The sequence below is a fragment of the Triticum dicoccoides genome, chromosome 1A (genome assembly GCF_002162155.2).
Source record: "Triticum dicoccoides isolate Atlit2015 ecotype Zavitan chromosome 1A, WEW_v2.0, whole genome shotgun sequence".
NCBI lineage: Eukaryota > Viridiplantae > Streptophyta > Magnoliopsida > Poales > Poaceae > Triticum > Triticum dicoccoides.
In genome coordinates, this window is record NC_041380.1 from 571048238 (window position 1) to 571074190 (window position 25953).

General features: G+C 45.8%; 2 protein-coding genes across 3 annotated transcripts; one reads left to right on the forward strand and one right to left on the reverse strand.

Annotated features, from left to right (window-relative positions):
* Positions 1-11008: 11008 nt before the first annotated feature.
* On the forward strand, positions 11009-15777 carry LOC119291507 (glutamate receptor 3.5-like). 2 transcript variants are annotated; one of them, XM_037570284.1, is made up of 6 exons: positions 11009-11364; positions 12513-13858; positions 13941-14218; positions 14368-14399; positions 14498-14543; positions 14614-14773. In XM_037570284.1, exons 1-6 carry the CDS (start codon positions 11094-11096, stop codon positions 14627-14629), a joined length of 1989 nt encoding a protein of 662 aa, XP_037426181.1. In that variant the 5' UTR covers positions 11009-11093; the 3' UTR covers positions 14630-14773. The 2 variants fall into 2 exon arrangements, with proteins under 2 accessions (XP_037426181.1, XP_037426172.1); XM_037570275.1 differs by adding an exon at positions 15019-15777 and having other exon boundaries at positions 11016-11364; positions 14498-14904.
* Positions 15778-16621: 844 nt separating this feature from the next.
* On the reverse strand, positions 16622-20083 carry LOC119291520 (UV-B-induced protein At3g17800, chloroplastic-like). The gene is made up of 3 exons (XM_037570296.1): positions 19928-20083; positions 18693-18967; positions 16622-17770 (listed from the first exon to the last, which is right to left on the reverse strand). The coding sequence occupies exons 1-3, from the start codon at positions 20042-20044 to the stop codon at positions 16987-16989; spliced, it is 1176 nt and encodes a 391-aa protein (XP_037426193.1). The 5' UTR covers positions 20045-20083; the 3' UTR covers positions 16622-16986.
* Between the last annotated feature and the right edge of the window lie 5870 nt (positions 20084-25953).

A 25953-nucleotide genomic window follows, 5' to 3' on the forward strand; every position in this document is an offset into this window, starting at 1 on the left:
TCCGTCGGGGGGTGCGCGTAGCCTGCCTATTCGCTCTTGCTCGCTCGCTCGCTCGCGGTGGGGACATGGGTAGGAAAACGTGTGCATCATCCGCTGTGCGGCCGCGGCGACCGTGTGTGTGTGTGGGTGCTGGTCGTTCGTTCCCGGAGTCAAAAGGTCAAGTGCAGCTATCTATGCTTGGTTAGCATGGCATTTGCTTGCTAAGCTAAGCATGGATGACAGTCAAATTACTCGTCGCAGAAATGAATGTACCTAGAACTAAAATACATCTAGATATATTCATACATGCGACAAGTAATTCGGAACGGGAAGAGTACTACAGTACACTCGTGTAGTATACGGATGTGATTAGTAAAGCCGGTTTTCCTTTGCAGCGACAGGATCTCGAGGGGGATTACCCTTTTGCGTTTTATAATCATCATCCGTATACTACACCTGCCGCTGCGCCAGCCACTCTTCGTCTTTGTACGCACGCTCGCTTGCTTCACTTCACTTCACCTTCACCCCCGCGCAGCGACTGGGCCCTGCAAAGCTTGGTCCCACCTGCACGTAGTAGTAGTACGAACGGAATTTACTCCCTGGCTCGATGCTGGTCTCGGCCATAATTATTCCCTGCGACTGTACTCGGCTCGATCCATCATCCATGGCCATGGCTGCTGGCCTTTGTTCCCTCCCGGTGGGTGGGCGTACGCCGCACTTGTCTCGCGTCGTGGGAAACGGAGCGGGGCGGACGGAGGGATAAAAGTAATGGCGGGTGGTGGCGGCGGCCACGTACGGCGCGCTGGCCGGCCGGGGCGCAGGGGCACGGCACGGCAAAGGACGGACGGACCGACCCCGACCGGCAGGCAGACACCCGGCCCGCGAGTCCACCCGACAGCGCCGCGCACACGTCGCTCTCCTCCGTCCTCCCAGACCCACCACCCTCCCGTGCCCAGCTGCCCCGCCCCCATCGCCGTGCCGTGCTCCGCGGCTCCACCACTCCCACGCCGAGTCGCTGACGACGGCGACGGCGACGGCTCATGCCGCGTCGTCGCGGTCAGCGCCCATCACCGGCGACGACGCCGCCCGCAATAGTGGACTGGTGGTAGTGGACGCCCGTTCCCGAGCGCGATCCCGCTCTGGCGCCATGCCACCCCGCTCCATGCGCGTCCGCTCAGCGCATGGGCGGCCCGCGCGCGCGTGCAGGGGACGAGGGTGCGCCGCGTCGGTCGCGTGGCGGTTCGTCGTGAAGTTTCTGCGGGTGCGCCGGGACCGTGCATGCGCCTTGAGTGATCGCTGCTGCGGTGGCGGTTGGTGCACCCACCGGAATAATGCCGACCGAGCGTGTACTCCGTAGCGTAGCTATGGCGTTTTCCACGGGCATGCATTTCGCCTTCTTTTCTTTGCTCCAACAAACAAACTCCACTGTTGCAGGTGCAGCCGAAAATATGCTCCCGCTTACGTAGCCAATTTCCCTTTTTTGGCCGATCAATGGATTGAAATAGCCGTTGGTAGTGGTGGTACTCGCAAGGGAAATTGTCTACTGCTTGCTGCCACCAAACTAGTAGGAGTACTTTCCTGTTGATGCATATGCACTCTGGTTTATCCTCCATTACGCATAGATATAGACATAGGAGTACTTCTCACCATTGACAATCACACACTTCGACAAGAGTTCAAACAGGACGATATTTTTTAAGCTTTGAATTCAAATATCACTATTGCAGGATCTCAACTTAAAGTTGATCTTATGAACAACAGAATTGCACGCAACTATAGACTTAAAGTCTTGGAATCGGATTAGTGCCCATTCCCGCTGCGCTTCGGGCAACACGATCGCCCTTTGTTGATCATATCTCTCCTTTAAGGAGTTTTCAGAGTGTCAGATGGCACTCTTCCATCAGACACTGTCTTTAGGTCAGGGTGAAGATGATGTTGAATGAAGTGCAATGATGAACACCTTCTTATGTCTATATAGATGAAGTCTCTTGGGGCAAGTGTGGTTATCGCGGAATTGAGTCCCTTGGTCATCAAATTGATTTTGATATCCATTGCACATGACAAATAGTTAGAACCATCGACGACAAGTTCAACAAACTCTTTCTTAGATATGGCAGCCATGTTCGTTCCAACTTTCTCCAGCGAGTTTCGTGGCCTAGCGCACTCGACAGAGATACGGGTGTGATAACGTGTAAAGAAACACTGTAAAAATGAACAGTAACAATTGATGTTTGTTGGTAATGATAATGATGATGTACATATATATATCCCTGAAGGACCCACGGCACAAACGCGATGGTTACAAGCCACATGAAGAGACAGAGACAGAGAAAGAGGCGCATCTCTTCGGTAGGGTAACCGCACACGTGCTTCATTGCTCCAGGACGATCGACGTACTACCTCCGTACTGGTTTATTGGCCCCTTTCGTATTTTGTGCCTAATTTTGATATTATTTTTTTAACTAATAAAATGTTAATGCATGTCATAAAAAATATTATTGAAAACTAGGTTTAAATACGAACACAACAATGTAATTTTTAGTAACATGTACTAATATTTTGTTTGTTAATTTTGTGATCAAAATTTGACACAAATTACAAAGAAGACCAATAAACTAGGATGGAGGTAGTATCACTTCTAAAAAACTAATGCCAAGATTAATTAAATCATAACAAATATAGTATTCACTATCACGAGGTTTTGTGCACCATGTACGTATGTCGCTGGCCGGCCACTCGCAGCGCGCGCACTTGTGCGGAGTAGTGGGCGTCACCGCCCCATGCCGCGCGTCCCCGTGCACGAGCCGGTCTGGTGTGGGCATGCCGTGTTCGCGCCATGCTCCCACCGGCGCGTCGCCTTGCCATGCCGCTCTGGACTTTGTTTCCGTCCGTCTAGCCGGAGGCGAGGCGAGAGGCCGCCGGCTTTGGCCGGGTATTGACCCGGATTGCATGGCGATTGTCACGAAATTTCTGCTGCTGATGCACCGCGTCCGTACATCAATTGCTGCAACTGTGGTGGTGGGTGCACCAGCCAGAATGATGGCCGGTATACACACGCTGGCTACGTTTTCCACGGGCATTTCGCATTCTTGGCACAGTGCGGCTGGCTACCGAACTTGTCTGTGCAACCGAGGGCATAGTTCCACGTACGCAGGCATGAACAGCTCCGTTTTTGGCCGATCGGTGAACCGAACCACCACTTGGTACCACTACCACAGTCTGTTACCACCAAACACGGGACAAAGGTCAAGTAATGCGATCGCATCGCATATTCTCGATGTGGAACACACACCGGTAGCTCTGCTCGGAATTGATGGAGCGCGCGGTGGCCAGGCGACAGCGCATGCGGGCGGCGGGCCGGCGGCAGCATCACCTGCAACCCTCCCGCTCGATCTACGACGGCCGGCCACTAGAAGCGGCAAGGCTAGCTAGCCAGCGTGCGTGCGTTAATACTCTGCTGCTGTGTGTCTGTCACCCCGAGGCCGTCCGTCCACGCGCGCATCATCACCGCCCCGCTCGGTCGCTTCGCCGGGCATCATGGCCGTGCGACGGGCGCGCTCGAGAGCACCGCATTAACTCCCCCTGGCGCGCCGCTCCAGCTACCTCCACTCCACTGCGCCTGCTCTGTTCATCCACTGCTCGCTGCCGCTCCGGCTGCCAGCATAATTGTGCACCACCAAGCCTATGCCGACGTAGTACGCTACGTACTATACCTCGCTACCGGGTGCATTCTACTCATCTTTCCGGTTTATAAGACTTATCTTAGAATTTTAGTTTTTCTATTTTATAAGGTTTAATTTGGTTATTTCCCATCACATGTTCAGACTTTAAGGTGCATTAAATCATTGCATGCAAGTATTAAGAGAAAACTGATCAATGCATACACTTTATGCATGCATGCATTGCAATTAATGCATTCGTAAACATAACTTTTTAAGGAAAACAAAATCATTAATTAAGTGCTTTTGCAAACTACAAAAAATATTCCACCACTCATCATCTATCTTGGTTGATGAGATTTTTTAATTGAGCCTTATAAATCGAAAAGGAGGGAGTAAGAGGCGGTCTACTTCCCCGTGACCGTGCGTGCGTGCGTGCCAAATGCTTTAGCTCACGTCCGGTGACTTGGATAGATAACTCGCCGCGCACGGTCGTCGATCACACAAGGCCGTCAACGGAACCGTGCACGCTGGCCGATCGAGTATCGCTGCTCCACTCGTCCGTGCTGATGATTTTGGCCGCATGAGTAATTAGGCGCGAGGGTTTCCAGGTGAAAAGCTCGGTGGATCGATCGATGGGTCGGTGTGTCTCCGTTCCCCAGGAGCCAGAGACCCGGCGCGCCTGCCGGACGGCCGGCAACCGAGAAGGACTGACCGGACGGGGCCCGTGCAGCGGCAGCCATGATGACGACGATCCACCCCTGCACCTGCCCTGCCCCGCCATGTTCCTTTCCAACGCCCGCACCCCGGCCCCGGCCGGCCTGGCCTGCGCGCCCACCCACTGGCGGTGGCGGCAGGCATCGCGGAGTGAGGTCGACGGATCGGCGCGCGCTGTCCGTTCCGGCGAGGACAGAGGAACAAACTGGAGGGACGGCAGGGCAGGGCCGTGCCCCGGCTCTCCTGCTATCGACTGTCTGTCGCCGCGTGCCGTGCCGTGGTTCCGTGCGTGGCAACGGCGTGCGGTGCGGGCAGCCGGGGTCTGGCTGCGGAGACGCGCAGTGCACAGTGATATTTGTGCCAAGTGGGTGACCAAAATCACTGTTGCTTTGACCGTAAACGAGAAGATAATCACGGTTTGAACCCGTCTAGAAGAAAAAAATAATCGGATCTGACCTCTCGTGGTCATGCCAACATCCCTGGCGTTCACGTTACACGGGAGATGCCACGGACCGTGACGTTTGGTCCCGCGTTTCTCCATGGGCCTTGCATCTCTATATGGGACAAAACGCCGCGGGCCACGGTGTTTGGGCCACAGGAAAACGCCGTGGCCCAAATTGTTTGGCCCAGGAGCAAACACCATAGCAACGCAAACGCCAGACTTGTTGGCGGGAGCAACTAGTTAACTTTCTCAGTTCAGTTTAATGAAAAGAGGTTGGAGGAGTTTACACCAACACGTGGGATCAGACAAGGGGACCCGATATCTCCGTACTTGTTCTTGCTAGCAGTAGAGGGCCTTTCGTGCCTGTTAAAATCGAGAAGTGAGTCATCCAACATGAGTGGCTTACAAGTGGCGCCTTCAGCACCTACGGTGAATCATTTATTATTCGCTGATGACAGCCTGCTGTTTTTCAAGGCAAATAGTGCGGGGGCTACCGAGGTGAACCTAGTCCTGGACAGATACTGCCAGGCCTCAGGGCAGCGTATCAACTACAGCAAGTCGTCGGTTTATTTCAGCAAGGGGGTTCCTGACAGTATCCGGACAGAGGTGAAAACGGTGTTGCAAGTCCCAAATGAGACCCTAAATGAGAAATATTTAGGTATGCCCTCGGATATAGGTTCATCTAAAAACGGTGCTTTCAAATACTTGAAGGATCGGCTATGGAGCAAAGTGCAAGGGAGGATCGAGAGCACAATGTCCTCAGCAGGAAAAGAGGTTTTGGTGAAAGCAGTCGCCCAAGCAGTTCTGGTCTTCTCCATGTCCTGTTTCAAATTGCCACGAGGTTTGTGCGAACACCTCAATATGTCAATCCGAAAATTTTGGTGGGGAAGCAAGGACGGGAAGCGAAAGCCCCATTGGGTTTCGTGGAAGACTATGACCCAGCCAAAAGGAATGGGTGGGTTAGGCTTTAAGGATTTCGAACTCTTTAACTTGGCGATGTTAGCAAAGCAGGCATGGAGGCTGTTGCAGGAACCCGATTCTCTCAGTGCACGTATTCTGAAGAGTATATATTATCCGAACTGTTCAATCTTGGAGGCTTCATTAATTGGGGAACCACCCAAGTCAGATTTGGAGGGCCATTATAGAGGGACGTGACACTCTGAAGATGGGCCTGATCAAGCGCATTGGCACTGAAGAATCAACAAAGATTTGGGAAGAGAACTGACTTCCCAAAGAGGAGATGATGAAACCTTATGGGTGCGTTACTGCAAATCCCACTATGCTAGTGTCCGAGCTCATAGATCACACGTCGGCTAGCTGGGATAGAGAGAAGGTGGAGTCGGTGTTCATGCCGATGGATATTCAAATTATATTAAGCATTCCCCTATGCACTCGCAATATCTCTGATTTCTGGAGTTGGCACTATGAAAAGAATGGTTCTTTCTCGGTCCGCTCGGCATATCGCATGCTTGTAACTACCAGGTTAAGGAGAGAGGCGTGGCTTGAGAACACTTCGGGCCCGTCAAGTACTGCGACGGAGGAGAAATCTTGGAAGAGTTTGTGGAGTATGAAAGTACCTGGCAAGGTGAGGATGTTCCTCTGGAGACTCTCAAAGCATTCAATCCCGACAAACGATGTCCGTGCGAGAAGGCATATGACACAATCGAGTTCATGTGGCATGTGTGGGGCGCCTGACTCGTGAAGACACTCGCTCATCGACTGCACGTCCTCACGGTGCACCTGGGCGCTTTTGGACGGCGAACTTCTCCAAAAAATGATGTCCAATACTGAACCAAAGGCCAAGTAGTGGCTTTTCTCTCTAAGGGAACTGTTATCACATGCTGAATTTGTGAAGATCTCTGTGATCCTTTGGGCTATATGGGCAGCGAGGCGAAAAGCTATACACGAAAGTGTCTTTCAGAGCCCACATGCGATCATGTCCTTTGTAGAGAGATACATTGATGAACTTCAGGTAATCAATGGAAAACAGGACCCGGTAAGGACTGAACCAAGACTGGTTCATAATACCAACAGGAAACCCAAAGCACCTCCTACTGGCTACGCCAAGATTAATGTTGATGCAGTGTGCAGGAAAGGAAGCCGGGGAACAACGGTAGCAGTATGCAGAGATAATTCGGGTACCTTTCTTGGTAGCTCGGCTCTAGTAATCAGATGTGTGGATGATCCGGCAACACTAGAGGCGATAGCGTGCCGGGAAGGTTTGGCGCTCGCAGCTGATCTTCACTTAAATCAATTTGTGGTAGCGTCAGACGCAAGGGATGTGGTGAGTGCGATACATAACGACAGCAATTGCGCTTATGGTGCTATCATCAAGGAGATTAGAGTCCAACAATCTTCTTTTCATTGTAATTTTTGTTTTGAAGGCCGTTTGAACAATTTAGAAGCTCATAGATTAGCCAAGCATGCTCTTTCTCTGGGTCCGGGACGCCACGTTTGGTTTGTCCAATCCCATAACCCGACTTGTATCCCACAACGTGTGGACTTTGATGAATAAAGCTTGGCTATTACCCTAAAAAAAAGTTAACGAGCGCTCCTTCGGTAGCCTCGCAACGATCAGCGCTATTTGGCGCGCTCTCAGCCATTCGTCATGTGTCGCGCTCTGGACGCTCTCTTCGGATTTTTTTGCACACGCGTTTTCGATTTTTAAACGGTTTTTTCCCGGTTTTTTCGACGTTTTGGTTTTCCTCCGGTCTTTCTTAGCTTTTCGATCAAAAAAAAATTTCGAAAAAAAATTTTTGCGCCAAAAAACGTGTTTTTTTCCTTTCAGAAAAGTCACGGTTTTTCTTCCGCGAGAGGCACAATTGTGCTTTATCGAGAGTCACGGCCGTGCCTTTCGGAAACGAAAAAAAACGCGTTTTCTGTTTTTTTTTCTTTTGCGAGAGTCACGGTTTTTCTTCCGCGAGAGGCACGGTTGTGCTTTTGTGAGAGTCACGGCCATGCCTCTCGGAAAGGGAAAAACAAAACGCGTTTTCTGTTTTTTTCGTGAGAGTCACGGTTTTGCTTCCGCGAGAGGCATGGTTGTGCTTACGCGAAAGTCACAGCCGTGCCTCTCGGAAAGGGAAAAAAATACGCGTTTTCTGTTTTTTTCTTTCACGAGAGTCACGGTTTTGCTTCCGCGAGAGGCACGGTTGTGCTTTCGCGGGAGTCACGGTCGTGCCTCTCGAAAACAAAAAAAACGCGTTTTCTGTTTTTTTTCCTTCCACGAGAGTCACGGTTTTAATTCCACGAGAGGCACGGTTGTGATTTCGCGAGAGGCACTGGCGTGCCTCTTTCGGAAAGGGAAAAAAACCATGCTCCCGGTTCGGTTTTTTTGCCCGGTTTTTTTGTCCGGTTTTTTCGTGAAAAAAAGTTCATCAAAACCTATCAACATGGGATCTAGTTTTAAAGATCTCGGCGCGAGGAATCCAATAGTGAAAACGGTTCGAGTTTTGGACGCACGGTTTAAGAGATAAAACATTTTGAATAAACGAATCTACGAAGAAAGGGAAAACTTCCAGGTTGCAACAAGTAGCGCGCTGCATGTGCATCACTTGTCGCGACCTGGGAAAGTGAAGTGTTTTTTGCAACGAGTACTCCTTAATTAGTGATTTCGCTTGTTGACACTTTCAAGAATGTCTCGAAAGAAATGAGACACTTTGAAGATGAGGTCAAATCGATTGTCAAAAAAAAAATGAAGTCAAATCGTGCTAAACTTTTAAAAGAGGGTCAAAACAGTGATTTCGACCTAATGCGTCATGGCCGATTCAAGTCAATGTACCTGCCAGTGTCCAAGGCGAACGTGAAAGCTACGCGCCAAACATACAGACTCGTTTTGGTTCGACCAGTGCCCTCGCAAATGTGAGGACATCATATACTTTCTTGTCTTACTTTTTAAAATGTTTAATTAATATCATACGTTGTTAAACTATTTCAAAAAATATTACGATTCCATAGCCACTACATAAGATTCGGAAATATACCCTAACTTTGCTAAGCCAAATATAGCACTATAAAAATAACTTAAGTTACACATATCTTTTAGTTTAGGATATTTATCTTTAAGTTATATTCCTTTTAGATGGTCCTAACCTTTCTAAAGCAATATCTGAATGTTGAATTTGCTACCTCGTCGCTAATATATGTACTCCCTGTGATCCATATTAATTGACGCATACTTAGTACAAATCTGTACTAAAGTGTACTAACTGCGCGTCAAAATTTGGACCCGAGGGAGTACATTAGACATTAATCAACTAAATATACTTGGTTTTAGAAAAGAGACTAATGTTACCACCAGTCAATCTTTTGACCAGATTTGAAGTGGTAATCATTATTTTTAGGTTGTGCGAAATATCTCTATCTAACAATTTGACAAAATATGTCCTTATAGAGCAATCTTGATTTTCTCACCGCTAATGAAATTAAAAAAAAGTTAAACATAACGCTAAACATGTTCCCATAGAGCCCTCCTCTTGTTTTCTCAGGTTTGGCCGACTCTGGTGAGGGAGGGGCGATGATGGTGGCGCTCCTTCAGCTTGCTCTAATACTCGTATTCGTCGGTAGATGGTCTATGAACAAGGATGTATTTTTTTATTGTTTCTTGTCTTCCTTTTACTGGCATGATGTTTGATGAATAGGTCAGAAGTTTTTCCTGCAAAAAAAAGTAAACTAGGCCTTTAATTTGGCCAATTTCTTTCTTTTATCATCAATGAATTTTCCCCTTTTGTTTCTCATATTATGTTGTGGAAATTTTCATATGAAATTTTGTGGTCTGATTTGATTCTTCTTACTAGTATTGTATGACATAATTATCTTCAAGAATTTTCCATCATTAGTAAATAGTGTATTTTCAGCCGGGGAGAAAGAGACACATCCTTAGAGTGCAAATTTTTTTAAGGACAGGCTCCTTGGAGCCCTTATTCCAAAATCTTAAAAAAATGGTATTTCTGAGTTAAAAAAATGTTATGATTTGCAAGCTGCGCAAAAGAAAATCCAGGCCCAACAATTTTTTGGCCCATTTTCATGTACATATTTGTCATTTTTGTCTTTGCCACGTAAAGTATATTGTTATGAAACTTTTCTTGAACATGTTATACATGTATTTCCTTTTTTGTGGGAAGTTATACATGTATTTCTGTATGTACAAAAATTCTTTTTTTCTGCGCTATGGACATATTTTATTAAAAAAAAAAGGCTCCATGGACCCGGTCCTCTATTGGGCATTTCCACACACCCTTATTCTTTCTTCAAAGGAGTTATATTCAGCTTCTATGCCAGAGGCGGAGGGAAAGATACTTGATAATCCTCTAAAAATATGTACTTAAATGTTTTTCTTAAAAACATTGCACATCCATAGTGCATCCATTGATTATTTTGTCGCAAAAGTTGAGATGGAAAAATAATTTAGTAAAATTCATACAAAAGTAGGTAACAAATTTCATGTTGACATGCACTAGAAGAAAAAGAAAGAAATCCTGGCAAATTGTCTCTAGTGCACGTGCACCTAAAATGTGTTGGCTTCATATAGAATTTCTTATACAAAACAAGTTTGCATGTCAACTTTTTTTTTCATTGTCTACAAATTTGAAGGCCCACAAGCAGTGACGGACCTAGGGGTGTGGTGGTGGGGGCCATGGTCCCCACAAAGAATTTGAAAACTTCTTGTACTAGTGCATCTTATATGTATATTTAGTACTTTATTAACTATTGTAATATGTTTTGGCACAAAAAAAATGCTGCCCTTTATAATGTTGCCCCACGTTGATCAAATTCTAGGTCCGCCATCGCCCACAAGACATTAGACGCATATAAATGCCTTTCTTTTTCATTGATTTGTACAGATTTGAAACATACAAAAAAACACTTGACTGTTCCACATTTCAAAACAACCGCATCATAATAAGATTGGTAAGCGGAGTAAGAATCGTTCTTGATCTAAAGAGCATCATTCGTCGTAACAAGGAGGTCGGTTCTCTCCCGCGAAAAATAAATAAACAAGGAGGTCGGTCCATTCTTTTTCTTTTTTCTTTTCCTTTTCTCGAAAGCTGGAGAAATGGATCCCGCAGATCTGTGAGCTGAGCATTAGCAGCCCACACCTCTTTACAGCAGCAGCAGCAGTGGCAAAATGTTTTGAGCAGTGCTGAAATGGAATAAAGGGGTTGCAATTTTGTCACGTGTGCCGCACGTGCCGACCAAACACCTGCTGTGATGTAGAGGGCGGGACGGACAGACAGGCCAGGGACGGGGGGGCCTTGGACTACTGTAGGTGCCAGTTCTGAAGCTCGTGGATTGGGCCAATGGGCGCGCCTCGGCTGACGCCTCCGCTGCTCCTGGTGCTGCTCGCCGCCGCGGGGAGGGCGGCCACGGTGGCGGGGGCCGGGGCGCGGCCGAGCGAGGTCGCCGTGGGCGCGCTCTTCACCTACGACTCCGTCATTGGCCGCGCGGCGCGGCTCGCCATCGACCTCGCCGTCGACGACGTCAACGCGGACCGCACCGTGCTCGCGGCCACCCGGCTCAGCCTCGTCGCCCAGGACACCAACTGCAGCGGCTTCCTCGGGACCATCGAAGGTTTGCCGCTCTCTGCAGTCTGCATCCCCCCTCCCTCTCTATCTATCTCAGTTGCTCATGTTCATGTCGAGCTCAAGAACTGAAATTACAGTAATTTCGAGTGGAGAGATTCAACTTCGAGCAGCAAAATGCAATGGTTTCGAATGGAGTGATCAGATCAATGACTGCTAATGTAGCCCTGCTGATTTGTAGTAAATTGTTGATCTGCAGCTGCAATCTGCAAACCCTTAGAAAAACCAAAGTGGCTGTCACTACTTTGATTCAGAATGCCAGAACTAAGTTGCGCATTGGGAGCAGTAGTTGGTAGCCTTGATTGCTTGCTTTGCTTTCCACTTTTGCAGTACTACGTCTTTTATATTGTACTTAGTTAGTATCACGTGTTCTCTTCATCCGTTTTTATCCCTGGAAATTCATTAGACAATTGCTTGTGACATTCCCTCTTGGGTCAGGTAACACAAATTTACTGTACCTAAATGTCGACAACCAAGAAATATCCATTTCAACTCCAGTGGATTATTGGTATAGTGTCTCCATCTGTCTGAACTAAGGCCAAGCTGCCCTCTTGCCCATCATTTATACTAGTTTAATTGCAATAATTGCCTGCCTCGTGCCTCATGAGATGATTTGATAATGTTTGAACTGGAAACAGAGAGACCAACCGTTCGCTTGGACTTACGACGACATTGTCCTTTCTTGAGGCTTTTGCTAACCAGACTGTCTTGCTAATACAAGAGAAACATACAAAAAGCATGCCGGTGCAGTGGTACCACAAATGGCAAAACTTATGAACTTGCTTTATAGTATTCCGTATGGTGCAAGAAACGTGTCTCACCTACTTTGGAGAATCCGATTCTTCACTTTTTCTCATGCAAGATCTCTTTTTTCTTTTCTTTTTGTGTCATGTGTGAGCATCAGAATCAACAGATTTATCGGAGGTTGCTCCTCTTTGCTTGAAGCAGCATTAGTTTTCCTGTTTCTGTCAGACTAAAGTTTGCTTGATATGACTCAATTTTTCTTACCATTTGTGGATCCTAACTTTTGAGCAGAATGAGCACTTACAGATGTCAAAACTTAGCTTCGATTTATCAGATGTAGGTGCTGCTCTGTTGGATAGTCCGATTCACAATTTTTTTTTTGCTTGGTTGCAGCATTGGAGCTAATGGAGAAAAATGTAGTTGCTGTTATTGGCCCACAATCATCTGGAATAGGCCATGTCATCTCCCATGTTGTTAACGAGCTACATGTTCCTCTTCTATCATTTGCGGCCACAGATCCGACGCTTTCCGCGTCAGAGTATCCTTACTTCATAAGGACAACCATGAGTGACTACTTCCAGATGAATGCCATTGCTAGCATTGTTGATTACTACCAGTGGAAAGAGGTGACTGCTATATTCGTCGATGATGATTATGGGCGAGGTGGCGTGTCGGCCCTCGGCGACGCACTTGCAGCAAAGAGGGCAAAGATTTCACACAAAGCAGCCATTCCTCCAAATTCAAACACACAGGTGATCAATGATGTGTTGTTCAGAGCAAATATGATGGAATCAAGGGTCATGGTTGTGCATGCAAATCCTGACACAGGGATGAAGATATTTTCTGTTGCCAACAAGCTCCAGATGATGGCCAGTGGCTATGTCTGGATAGTGACTGACTGGCTAGCTGCTGTCCTGGATTCCTCGGCGTCTGGAGATCTTAAAGGTATGAGTCATATTCAGGGACTGATTGTTCTTCGTCAGCACACTTCTGAGTCTGATGCCAAGGACAAGTTCATAACCAAATGGAACAACGCCGCTCGTAGCAGAGGCATTACTTCTGGCTTGAATTCATATGGTTTCTATGCATATGACTCTGTCTGGGCTGTCGCTCGTGGCATCAATAAATTTCTTGATAATGGGCAGCAGGTCAACTTCTCTACAGATCCAAGGCTGCACCGTTCAAATGATAGTACTTTGCAGCTGTCAACTCTCAAGGTATTTGATGGTGGTGAGCAGATGCTGCAGCAGCTTCTGCTCACGAATTTCACAGGCCTTACTGGTCTGGTGCAATTTGGTCCGGACCGCAACCTGGTACGCCCAGCATATGATATCCTTAATGTGGGTGGTTCTGGCTCCCGGTTGATTGGCTACTGGTCCAACTACTCAGGCCTCTCTGTCGCTGCTCCTGAAACTTTGTATCAGAAGCCACCAAATGCTTCTTCAGTTGCCCAACGGCTCTACAATGTCGTCTGGCCGGGTGATTCCACCACTACACCTAAGGGGTGGGTTTTCCCAAACAATGGCCAGCCTCTGCGCGTCGGTGTTCCGATCAAGGCAAGCTTCAAGGAGTTAGTGGCAGGTGGCAGGGGCTCTGATAATGTGACTGGCTATTGCGTTGATATATTCAACGCGGCAATCAGACTGCTTCCTTATCCGGTTCCTTGCCAGTTCATAACAATCGGGGATGGTAAAAAGAACCCTAACTACGACGACATTATTAGTATGATTGCTGACAATGTATGCTCGATCTCATTCTTCGTTCCGGTGTATGTATTTAACCATTTGTTATCAGCCCTCTGATCAGTTTCATTTTCACTAGTCTCTTGATGCAGCTGTAGGAGACTTTGCCATTGTGAGAAACAGAACAAAGATGGCAGAATTCACGCAGCCTTATATTGAGTCGGGGCTTGTGATAGTAGCACCGGTGCAAAGAGCACCTTCGAGTGCCTGGGCTTTCATGAAACCCTTTACATTGGAGATGTGGTGTGTAACATGCGCTCTTTTTATTTTTGTGGGGATTGTTGTTTGGATTCTTGAACATCGGACCAATGAGGAGTTCCGAGGCTCTCCGCGACGACAAATTATAACAATAATTTGGTAAACTTCTGTTGCTACATAGGGATGTATTCTATCCTATGCTTGCTACCAAGTCTGTCTTGAGTCTGAAATTCATGAGGCAATTTTTGTAAGTGTTACTTGTATGTTGGGAAATAATTGACTGACATTTCATTCTTATAATATTTCAGGTTTAGCTTCTCAACAATGTTCTTCTCACACAGTAAGTACACTAGATCCATCACATGATATTATGCTTAACTCATCCGTGGTGCCTTCCATGTTCTCGATGGTAACATGTTGACATGAAACTCGCTTCAGGACAGAACACCGGGAGCGCCCTTGGGCGGTTCGTGTTGATCATATGGTTGTTCGTTGTGCTGATAATCAATTCGAGCTATACCGCTAGTTTGACATCAATCCTCACAGTCCAACAGCTATCTACAGGAATAACCGGGATCGACAATCTGATCTCAAGTGGTTTACCTATTGGATACCAGGCTGGAAAATTCACCAAAAACTACCTGATCGAAGAGCTCAGTATCCCCGAGTCTCGATTAGTAGCGCTAAATACGATCCACGAGTATGCCGACGCCCTTAGACGCGGATCAGGAGATGGAGGCGTCGCCGCAATCGTCGATGAGATGCCATATGTTGAGATCTTCCTGTCATACCACTGCGATTTCAGAATAGTGGGACAGGAGTTCACAAAGGAGGGATGGGGCTTTGTACGTTCACCATCTTCCTTGCTCTAATCACTTTCTCTTGGTCACTCATCCACATTTCATCTCATTGTCAGGGAAACTACTTATTCTTCTCCGTTATCTTCTTCTTCTTTGCAGGCATTCCAGAGAGACTCCCCCCTCGCCGCGGACTTATCGACGGCCATCCTTCAACTTTCAGAGAGTGGCCAGCTCCAGAGGATCCATGACGAGTGGTTCACCAGGCCGAGCTGCTCCACTGATGACACTGAGGTGGGAGCAACCAGCCTTGGCCTTCGAAGCTTCTGGGGCCTTTTCCTCGTGTGTGCCCTGATATGCCTCTTGGCTCTGCTGGTGTTCTTCATACGGGTCTGCTGGCAATATAGCCGCTACTCTAGCTCTGAAGCTGCCGGTGAGCCTAGTGCAGCTGATGCTGTCGGCCCCACCGCCGCTGCCACCGATACTGTCGAAAGGGCGCGGAGACCGTCACGCCTTGGCAGCTTCAGAGAGTTGATAGAGTTTGTTGACAAGAAAGAGGCAGAAGTCAGGAGAACGATGAAGCGGAGACAGAGCGAGAAAGATAACCAGGCCGCTGGATCCTCGGATGCTCAGCCAGTGTCTTGACCAGAGGACGTTCTCTCTGACTTCAGCCCTTCAGATGACAAAACAGGGAAGAAAGCATGATACCGATAATATGTTGAATTGGGTTCTCGCCCGTAAAGAATAGCGCGGTGATCTAACTTGCTAAAGGCTTTGTTGTTATTGTAGAATGATCTAGGAATCCTTTTTTCATCAGCATTTTAGAATAATCTCTGATGTACATGGTTTGTACTACACTACTACTGAACAATTGTCTTCTTGGTTGGCTTGTTTCTCAAGTTGTGAAAGTGGTTTGCTTCAGTTGTATCTCTAACAAGCATCAATCTGTTTGGCTGACTATGATTTATGTGTTGAGACCATTGTAGAACACAAATGGAAAGCAGACACAAAATAGATTCAAGATGTGGGGTATAACTCTTCTCTTTGTTATTCAAATGTCCGGGAGAGAATAAATGCGCTGGACATGCCTGTGGTGAATGATTATATGCAATCTGATGCTTGAAATTTTCAACTGTATTGAGTTTGTGTGTTGGTGTATCTATCGACAGTCTAAGCAGATGTGCAGAAGGCGGAAAAGTAGCATGTAACCATTTAAATCTGGTTCGCTATTTTTCCATTTCTTTCTATGAGCAGTTAACTGGAGTTTATGGAATACCTGAGACACAAGTGAAATCATTACTTAAGCTTGGTCACATGTGTGATACCATTTTTTCTATCCTTAGGTTTAACTTTTTTTGAGGGAATCCTTAGGTTTAACTTGATCAGACCATAATCCTAGAACTGGAGCAGGAGCACCTAACTGCAGAGAGTGTTAGAGATCTCAAGGGGCAATGGGTGAGGCCATTACCGGAGTCGAAGCGAGGTCCCTTGCCTGCTCATCACAGGCGTGATGAAGGGTCGGTGTAGACGATCATGGCAGGTACAGGCATCCTTCAGATCGCCCATATGACAGATGTCCTGCAACTTGTATATCTCATCGTCGCCTCGTCACTGTGAGGTGACTGACGGCAATTGCCGGTAGGTTAGGGTGCCCCTGATCAAGGCGCATTAGTTGGGTGAGGGGCACAAATGTTGGCGTGTGCCTCCCTTTACGTTATTGCTCCCGCTGTCTGGAGATCAATCCATCAATCATAGCTTTGAATCATGGTCAAATGGACTTTGACACTTTGTAGTACTTAACAAAATCTTCTTACATCTGAAGATGCATGAGTGCATTACTACACCGTATTACAGATTACAGACTGCAGGCCAATGCCTAAATGGACATATGCTTACTGGCACCATCTATACAACAAGGTCATATGTAGATATATTTTTAGTGCCTGCAAGGTTGTTATTTCAGAAAAAAAAAGCTACTACATATTTTAGCACCTGCAAAGTCAGGATTTACATGCACAGAAAAAAGGCAATTTCCTAAAATATATACATGGTCTCAGGAATCTTCTGCAAACTCTTCTTCCAGCGAGCTCCGTATCTACAGTGCTTCAGGAATCTTCTGATGATCAATTTTCAGCTGTCCTGCAACTTGTATATCTCATCAACATAGTCTTCGGTATCCCAAAGGAAGGAACCAAATGCAATGGCTTCAAGCAGCAGTCTTTTTAGGGATGCCGGATCAAGTATCACCGCCTCGTCAATCTCCGTGGAGCCCATCTTTTCTCCAAAGAGTGCCCAGCTGTGCTTCTCGATGAGATTACAAGCCTCGTTTGTGCGCAGCTTCGCGCATAACTCCAAGGTCTTTGGATCGAAGCCCATCATGTAACTCTTCAGGTCATGAGGATCAACGACAGACCGTGGTTTTGAGGAAGGCACCGTTCCCACAGAACCGCCAAAGGCCTCTTGCTGTTCCTTTTTACAGGTAGTTGCAAGTTGAGCATTGAGAAGCTGAATTGGCTGTAAAAATTCTTCTGACCGAGCAAAAGTCAGGTCCAGGCGATGCCTTACAGCGACAGATTTGAGGAAGTACCCATACATTATTGAAGCAGAATAGATCCGAGCTAATTGCAGCCTTTTGACACGAAGTGTTGAGCGATTGATCTTGGGGCCATTCCTGTGCACCCATCTGATAATGCTAGTCAAGTGCTCCTTAATTTGACCTAGCACCTCAGGTCCATGAATGGATTCAAGATCTGCCTCCCTTGGTGGCCATATATGTAATCTTCTATTACTGATGATTTTTGATAGATTCGGAACCATCGGAACCTCAATCTTGGAATATTTATGAACAATCAACATGTACATGACGTCCTCAATAGCAGTCCTGCACTCCTGGTCCTTCATTTCAGCAATTCTCCTATTTGTAATGGTTCCAGACAATATACTTAGTTATCCAGGAAAATATAATACAGTAACAAAAGTGAAAAGAACAAAACAAAAAATCAGGTTGACGATATTTGCTGTGTCAGGAATCCAACAACTGCACCAGCTACTTAATGGATTCAGTTAAATCTGACAGTCTCTAAAAAAAGTTAAATCTGACATATGTAGGTCATGAATAAACACATGGCAAACATGGAAGAGAATCCAGGAGTGAATATAGGACCTTACTGTCCTTATTCTTTCATTTAAACTAACAATGACCCATATCTTGTCTACACTGATACTTCCTCCGTAAAGAAATATAAGAGCGTTTAGATCACTACTTTAGTTATCTAAACACTCTAATAGTTAGCCTGTCCAGGTTTATGCTCCCACCATAAACCTCTGGTGATACCCTTGTTTTGGATTTCAGCCTCACTTACAAGGTAAAACACTCGTATTACGCTCCAGGTGCTATGAGGTCATGTCGAACTGAAGTGTTTGTCATTCTAATACAAGAGCGCATTATTGTCTGTTTTTACAAATGTTGGAAATATATACAGATTGGAAACAAATCAAATCAGCAACATTAAACTCTTCAGAGGCTGAGAGGCTGCGACTAAGGGGCTGTTTGGATTGTGACCATCTTTGCCATATGATTTTTGCCACACTTGCCTTACTTGAGTTGTTCAAATTGTTAGCCACACTTTGGCTTGCCTAAGGGAATCTTGCCACACTTTTTGTATCTATGACATGTGGGGTTCACTGCTCATAAAAGATTTCTTGCCTCAAGTGTGGCTAGAACCAGACACCTACCTAACTTGGTCAAACTTGCCTAAGGTTAGGTGTGCCAAAGTGTGGCTAGGAACCAAACAGCCCCTAAATATTTCCAAAATGGGCAGGCAGATATTACTAACCTGTGAAGACAGTCCTCGGAAGAACCGATACTATATTCCCAGCGGGTCAGCGTGTCTTTCCTTTGAATAGACAGTCGCTGAAGTTGCTTTGCTGCAGCTACTAGAAAAATTTGAGGCTGGTTCTTCAATAAGCCACACAAGAAGCTCCCTTCCCATGTTTGGGGCTCAAGTGGTGCATTGACACTATCAAATTCAGATTCATCACCCTTTGCGCCAGTAACAGTAGTCAGTAGCTTTCTGGTAGTGCATTTGGATTTCCGATTCAAGATATTTCCCTGCAATTTATAAAGTTGATAAGGCTGTGATCACAAGTCCTGCACATATATAATTTAATGATGATTTTAAACTAATATAAGAGATGAATCAACTTAAAGTCAGTAAGAATTAAATGCATGCTTGGTTTTGTTGCCCCAAATTGTCTTGCCAAAGAAGTTGCCAAACCCAGGAAATTTGGCCTCCAACTGGACTAACAATGCCCATAGGATGCTGGAGAAGCAATCAGTAAACTAACATGCCTTCCCAAAATTTGGCCTCCGCATTTCGCAATAAACAAATCACCACATTATTTGCCAAACTTTGGCATCTTCTGTCATTGTCAACTTGGGACAGTGAAACAAGCAAGCACTAAAAATTTATGTATGTCTGTGAGCTGGAGAGTGCAGAACATAATAATTTGAGTAGATTTCGTACAAATACATGCTTAGGGTTCAGTATCACAGAACTTAAGATAAGATCAGTTTTACAGAATTGCAGCTTCAGTCAGCTTCAGTTTCACACGATTAGAAAGTCAGGTGATGTATAAGAATCGTTCTGCATATCTGTCAGTTCAGGTGAATTTCTATTTCAAATTGGCTACTTGAGCAGTAAAATTTCTAGTAATTCCCGTTATACAGGTGACTGGTGTATTGGGCCTACTGGCATATCTGAACTAATCGCCAAGAACCCAGTGAATCAGCAACTATAACAAAGTCAAGAACCAAACTCCTCCCCAAACAAGGGGAAACAATTGTAAGCTGGCTCGGCACCTCAATTCAGATCATCCCTCCATCTACCCAAGGTTAAATTAAAATCCAAAAACGTTTTCAGCCCCATGAACCAGTAGCGCTAGAAAATACCCACTAAGAACTCACAAAGGAGCACCAATTAATCAGTTTCCTCTGATTGAACCCCGACTCTCCTCACCGAAACCACACCGAGAACAGAGGATAGAAATGAATAGGAGGTTGAAGAAGAACCTGCTGCCAGCACGGGGACGCGGAGGAGAGGTACGAGGGCCGGCGGGAGCCGCGGCAGACGGCGGCCGGCCCGCGGTCGCCGATGGCGGCGCGGGGGGCGGGGCGGAGCGCGGCCATGCTGTGGACGGGAGCAGGTGGCGACGGTGAGCCGATTCTTTGAGGATAACGCCGTGTGCAGTGTAGGGGTAAAGTGCACTCGCAGCCGTTCAACGTGTCGGACGGTGCACATCGGTCCTCAAAATTCCACCCTCGGAAGATAATTTCCATCAACTCAAAAAAGAAGAAGAAGATAATTCCCATCGTTTTATTTTTTTTAGCTAAATATACATAAATTCCACCGTTAAAAGAATATACTCCCTCCGTTCATCATATCCCTACCAACACCTCGAAAAATACCGAGCTGGCATAACATTTTAAGATTAACAAAGTCATCACAAGCGTCTTGTAGTCGATAGGAACATCTCCTCCCACTGAACAAACTCACCGAATCTGAAATAAATCCAAAAAATACGAAAACAACAAAACTATAAGATGGTTTGGATATTTCAATATGAATTACATACATATTTAAATAAATGAACAAAATATATTAAACTATGTGGAAAGAAAGTTAGAGTATTTATATAGCGAACTAAAAAAGTACGAAATAAGATTTCACACTTCTTCCTAATAAATAGAGGAAGGCTAATTTCTTATTTTTTTTGGAAAACACCTAAAGGCATCTTCAACACGGTGCCACAAAACCATTTTTATCATCCGACGTGTCCTAACCAATTTTATCATCCAACGTGGTGTTGTAAACATTCAAGGACACGTCCGGTCCAGGCGTCCGAATTCTCGTAAGTTGGCATCAAAGTTGGCGAGGTTTGCGGGCATCCGGACTCGCACCACATACGCGCCTGTTGCACCGCATTGAAGCAGCATCGCTCCGCATGCTCCCACATTTAAGCAGAGTGTGGGAGCCACCCAAAATGCATCTCATCTCATGTCCTCTTCGTCGCCTCGCTCCTTTCCTCTCCTCTCACCACTGTTGTCGTTCCTGTCACCTCCACGGCGATGGGAAAGTCTGGCCAGAGCAAATGGTTTTTGGTGTCAACAGCTGGATCCGCTCTCCCTGCAGATCGTGATGCCTTCGCCTATGTTTTCCTGGGCCTTTCTCCTTCACTGCCCCGACAAACAGGAGATCATCCTCTCCTTGAGCGACAAGGAGGACCAGGCGCAGCCGTCCCTCCTCGTGGAGAACATGATAACAGATGAGTAGCGAACGCACCTGGAGGTCCTCCTCGAGCGGTCACTCCGCAACCGCGGTCTGGCACCTCTGGAGCTGCTTGTCCATGACATGAAGGAGGAGTTGCTGCATTGGACGGACGACTCCCATATCTATGTGCGCGGAAGTGTCCACGAATGGACTGTGAGTCCAATTTCAGAGGCAACATTGGAGATGCACTAAGTCCATATACTAAGTAAAACAGCCTTACGAGAATGTCTGTACAATCTATACCTACTAATAAAGGGACAAACTTTTCTGCCCATCCGTCACGCAAATCACCCCCAAAATTACAAAATATTATCCACCAATGCCACCTATAAGTGAAAAATATATATTTTGTTTTGCACAGTGAGGAGACCCCTTTTTGGGCCGGCCCATGCAGTTTCAACAGCCAACAAGCAGCGGAAAAAAAAATCCAAAATTGAAGATACACTAAGTCCATATACTAAGTAGAAAACCCTTACGAGAATGTCCGTACAATCTATACCTACTAATAAAGGGACAAACTTTTCTGCCCATCCGTCACGCAAATTACCCCCAAAATTACAAAATATTATCCACCAATGCCAACTATAAGTGAAAAAAATATATTTTGTTTTGCACAGTGAGGAGACCCCTTTTTGGGCCGGCCCATGCAGTTTCAACAGCCAACAAGCAGTGGAAAAATCCAAAACAATCTTTGCACTATTGGGGAATCGAACTCGCGACGAAAGTCTCACGTGTCCATGTTGCTAGCCAGTGGAGCTTATGACTATAATGCCACATGAAAGTTTAAGAACTAACTACACGGCAGATCGGAATATTATTTGACTTTTTTGAAAACATTTTTAAATTTCAGAATAATTCCTTTTAATTCCAATCATTATTTGACAAACATGTTTTTTTTGAAAATTTCAACAATGTTTCAATTTGTGAATAAATTTAAAATATGGAACATGTTTTGCATTTGTTAAAAAAATTTGAAAAGGGGGAAAATCATTTTAATTCCTGAACAAATATTTTGGAAACGGAAACATTTGTTAAAATTTTTGGACCATTTTTAAAAAAAATTCTGAATATTTTCTTTAGAAAAAAAGTATTTTTGAAACAGACGAACATTTTTATACCCCCTTATAATTTTTTAATATGTGAACAAAAATTTGACAACAGGAATAATTTTTGAAAATTCTTATTTTTAAAAGACAAACATTTTTTTGAATTACGAACACTTTCCAAAAACATGATTTTGCGTTAGGTCAACTCTTTGGCGCAGAGAGCGTCATATAGGATTTTCCGCACAAGAACCCGTCTCATTGTTCTAAAGAAAAAGCAAACCTGCTGTTTCATACTTCTGATTCACTCAACCACACCGTAACCCGCCGCCTCGCGTGCTGCCGCGCATTGAGGCTGCACTCGACGACATCCATCGACAGCTCGTGGGCAAGCCAACCGAGGTGCACGGTCTCAAGAAGTTCATTAATACTCCCTCTATGAGTATGTAGTTCGTATTTAAATCTCTACAAAGACTTATATTTAGAAATGGATGGAATACATCCGTTTGAGTGTTGTTAGATATTTAAAGTTACCAGTGAATGTAATGGCTCCTTACACTTGCTTAACTAACTCGAAAGGTAATTCAGATATTTAAATTAACCATTTTTTAACAGTGAGAATGAACATGTCACTTTTTCTTTTGTTAGTCTATGTGCGAAGATGCAGTGGGCAACAACACAAATCTAATGCACCGAGAAGCCGTTCCATGTCTTTATGATTGAAATTTAGCACTTTATACATGCACATTGTTTATAAATACATACATGGGTAATGCTCTTAAGAATGTCTTAGTGAGAAAGAGAGAGATATATAGAGTATCTCGGATGGAGCAAAATGTGGTCTTCATCATTGGCGATTATCAGGGCCGGGCCGGTAAAATCCGGGGCCCTGTGCCAAATTCAAAAATGAGGCCCTATCTCATTATAAAAACAGAACTACAGAAGAAGAAGAAAATTACATATGCTTGTAAAAGACATGATTAGTGACTCATCTAGATTCATGAAGCACTATAAGAAGAAATAAAACAAAATTAAAGGGATGTGCATCATTGATCTATTGAAGTATTGAAAGAATTGCTAATTTCCTGGTGATTATTCCAGGTCAAACTATTGTAGTGCTCCTCCTGTCGAGAATAGACCTCACGACATTTCTCCGCCGAATTGCCACGTCTATCAGCTGATCGCGCCGGGTAGAGGAGGTCAAGAACATACGACGGATTGGCATCTTGGTGCTTGAGTCACGATAGTTCTCCAGTCGGTAGCCTAATCGACCGTATCTCAAGATTAATTCTATATGCTCTAGTAGCCTATGATGGGGATATTTGAAAATTTATGAACCTAAAGTTCACTGAAATAAATGTTTCACCAAGGATGCTGGAAAGAAAAGGAGCTATACCGAGCAAAAGGTGCATGGGGAAGCATGCATTGGCCTGCCTATCCTGAAGTACAGACTTAACAACTGTGAAGTGTATGGATGAACCCGGATACATATGAACCCACATTGGAAAACATATTTCTAAATGCTAAAAAAATCTGCAGAAGAGTTGCACGGGTATGTCTCCATGTTCTACGTGCGTGCATAAAGTTTCACAGAAAAATAACTTTTTTCGTGGCCTGTGCAAAAAAGACAAAAAATTGTGTCGTCGAACACTATTTAGAAGCACTGAAATTTGTCTTTTTTATGAAGACAGAACAAAAAGACATTTTTTCGCAAAGCTTTGTGCCGCGTACACACATTTGTGAATATGTATGCGTGATATTTTCTTTTGAATTTTTTGACACTTCAAAACATGCTTAAAATGCATTTTTTGAAAAGTGGGTGCATATGCCCATGGGTGTAGGGAGTGCCCTCTCCTTAACAACTGGCCTAGTACACACAGCAGCACATATCCTCGTTTTGGCCTCATTTTTTTTTTGTACGGTGCATTTTGGCCAGGAAACATGATTATGTAACTGGGCAGAGTGCATGCAAGCGCTGACCGGGTGAGGAAGGATCGCGAGCGACGCACGCCCACCAGGAGAGTCGCGAATGCGATTGCAGCCCAGTGCCTAGCGGGATGCGGCCCAGCGTTCCGGCACTGGCCCTATTCCCTTCTACTAATTCCTAGCATTTGGTATGTAGTCTTATATAAAATTTTTGGGCCCCCATAATTTATGGGCCCTGTGCGGGCCGCACGTTCTGCACAACAGTGGGCCCGGTCCTGGCGATTATGAATTATTATTTTCCCCCGTTGCAATGCACGAGCCCTTCCGCTAGTAATAATAAAATACGGGCAAGTCCTTCAAGGAATTGGCATCATCTTCCCTTCTGCATCCATCTGCGAGGCGCAGTGAGCAAAACTCGATGTTAAAAACTCAAGAGCTTACACAAGTAGTAGTTAGAAAGTCATTGATGTAGACCAGAAGACGCCGCTGACGCCAATTTGAAAAGATCACCGTTCGAGAGAAGCTAGCACCAATGAGGGTCAGTCGATAATTCCAACTCCAAACAGGCAAAGGTGGAGACACAAGCCTCATAAGATCCCCAATGGAGGCACAAAGCCGTATCTGGCTAAGCTTCATCACAATGCAAAGATGTAGCTGGAGAGAAAGAGACCACGTCACGACGTCGCCCCCTCCGCCGTGAATAAACGCTAATGACGTCAAACTTGCCCTGCTATTGACACTGTCGTCTGACTCGTCGACGCCCCTTTTTTGGAACGAAGACGCCAACAACGTCCGGCTTTAAATTAATAAAGCCAACAGACGGTAACCAACATAGTTCACAACAAGTCCTTGAACAACAGGCCATCGGAACACCAAAAGATAAGAAGTTAAAAGTTCAGCGACATCAGCACGCAGGCTGGCAGATCATCAGCATGCAAGCTGGCATAACGAAGTTCTTAAAACTATAGGGACGAACAAAAGGTGCCGAGGATAAGGACGATGCAAAGTATCAGTCAGGGCCTGCAGCTTGTCTCGCTTCCGTCTGAATGCAGCGAATCTTTACCATCGTCTCGGTCATGTGCTCCTCATCACGCGGTTTTCCCAGCGAAGCCCAAGTCTGCAAGAAAAGGTGACATTTGTACAGAATATCAGCTGGGTCAGAAGGGAGCTTCTTCTCAATGGTCATCTTACTGTGAATAGTTCATATAGACCAAAGCAGCGCCCCTACGCATCGCCAAACGATCCGTGCACTAGCGCCATTTTGCGAACGCAAAATATGTAGAAGGCCGGCACCCGACGTAGGGTTCCAATTCTGCTGGAAGGCAGCACGTATTGCGCTCCACGCAAATCTGACTAGGTGGCAGTGGAAGAAGGCGTGGTTAGCATCCTTAATGCAGTTACACAACGCACAATATCCGTCGGATGGGCCGTTGCGAATCGCAACATTATCCGCCGTCGGGAGACGATTTTGAAACATCTGCCAGAGGAAGATCTTTATTTTCAGCGGGATGCTAGCCTTCCATAGCCCCCGAACTATGTCCAGCACATCACCCTCGGTTAGCTTGGTGTACAAAGATTTGACCGAGAACGATCCCGAGGAAGAGAGCTTCCATGATACCTCGTCCGTACCCTGGCTAGTAGTGCGCCGGCCGATCATGTCCATCACCTCGTTCCACTCTAATTCCCCATGCAGGAGAAGCGCTCGAAGAAAGTTAACTGAAGGAGGTGAGGTCCGGAGTGCCTCACCCACCATCAGCTCCGTGTTAGCGGCAACTTGGAAAGCTTCGGGGTGACTCTGC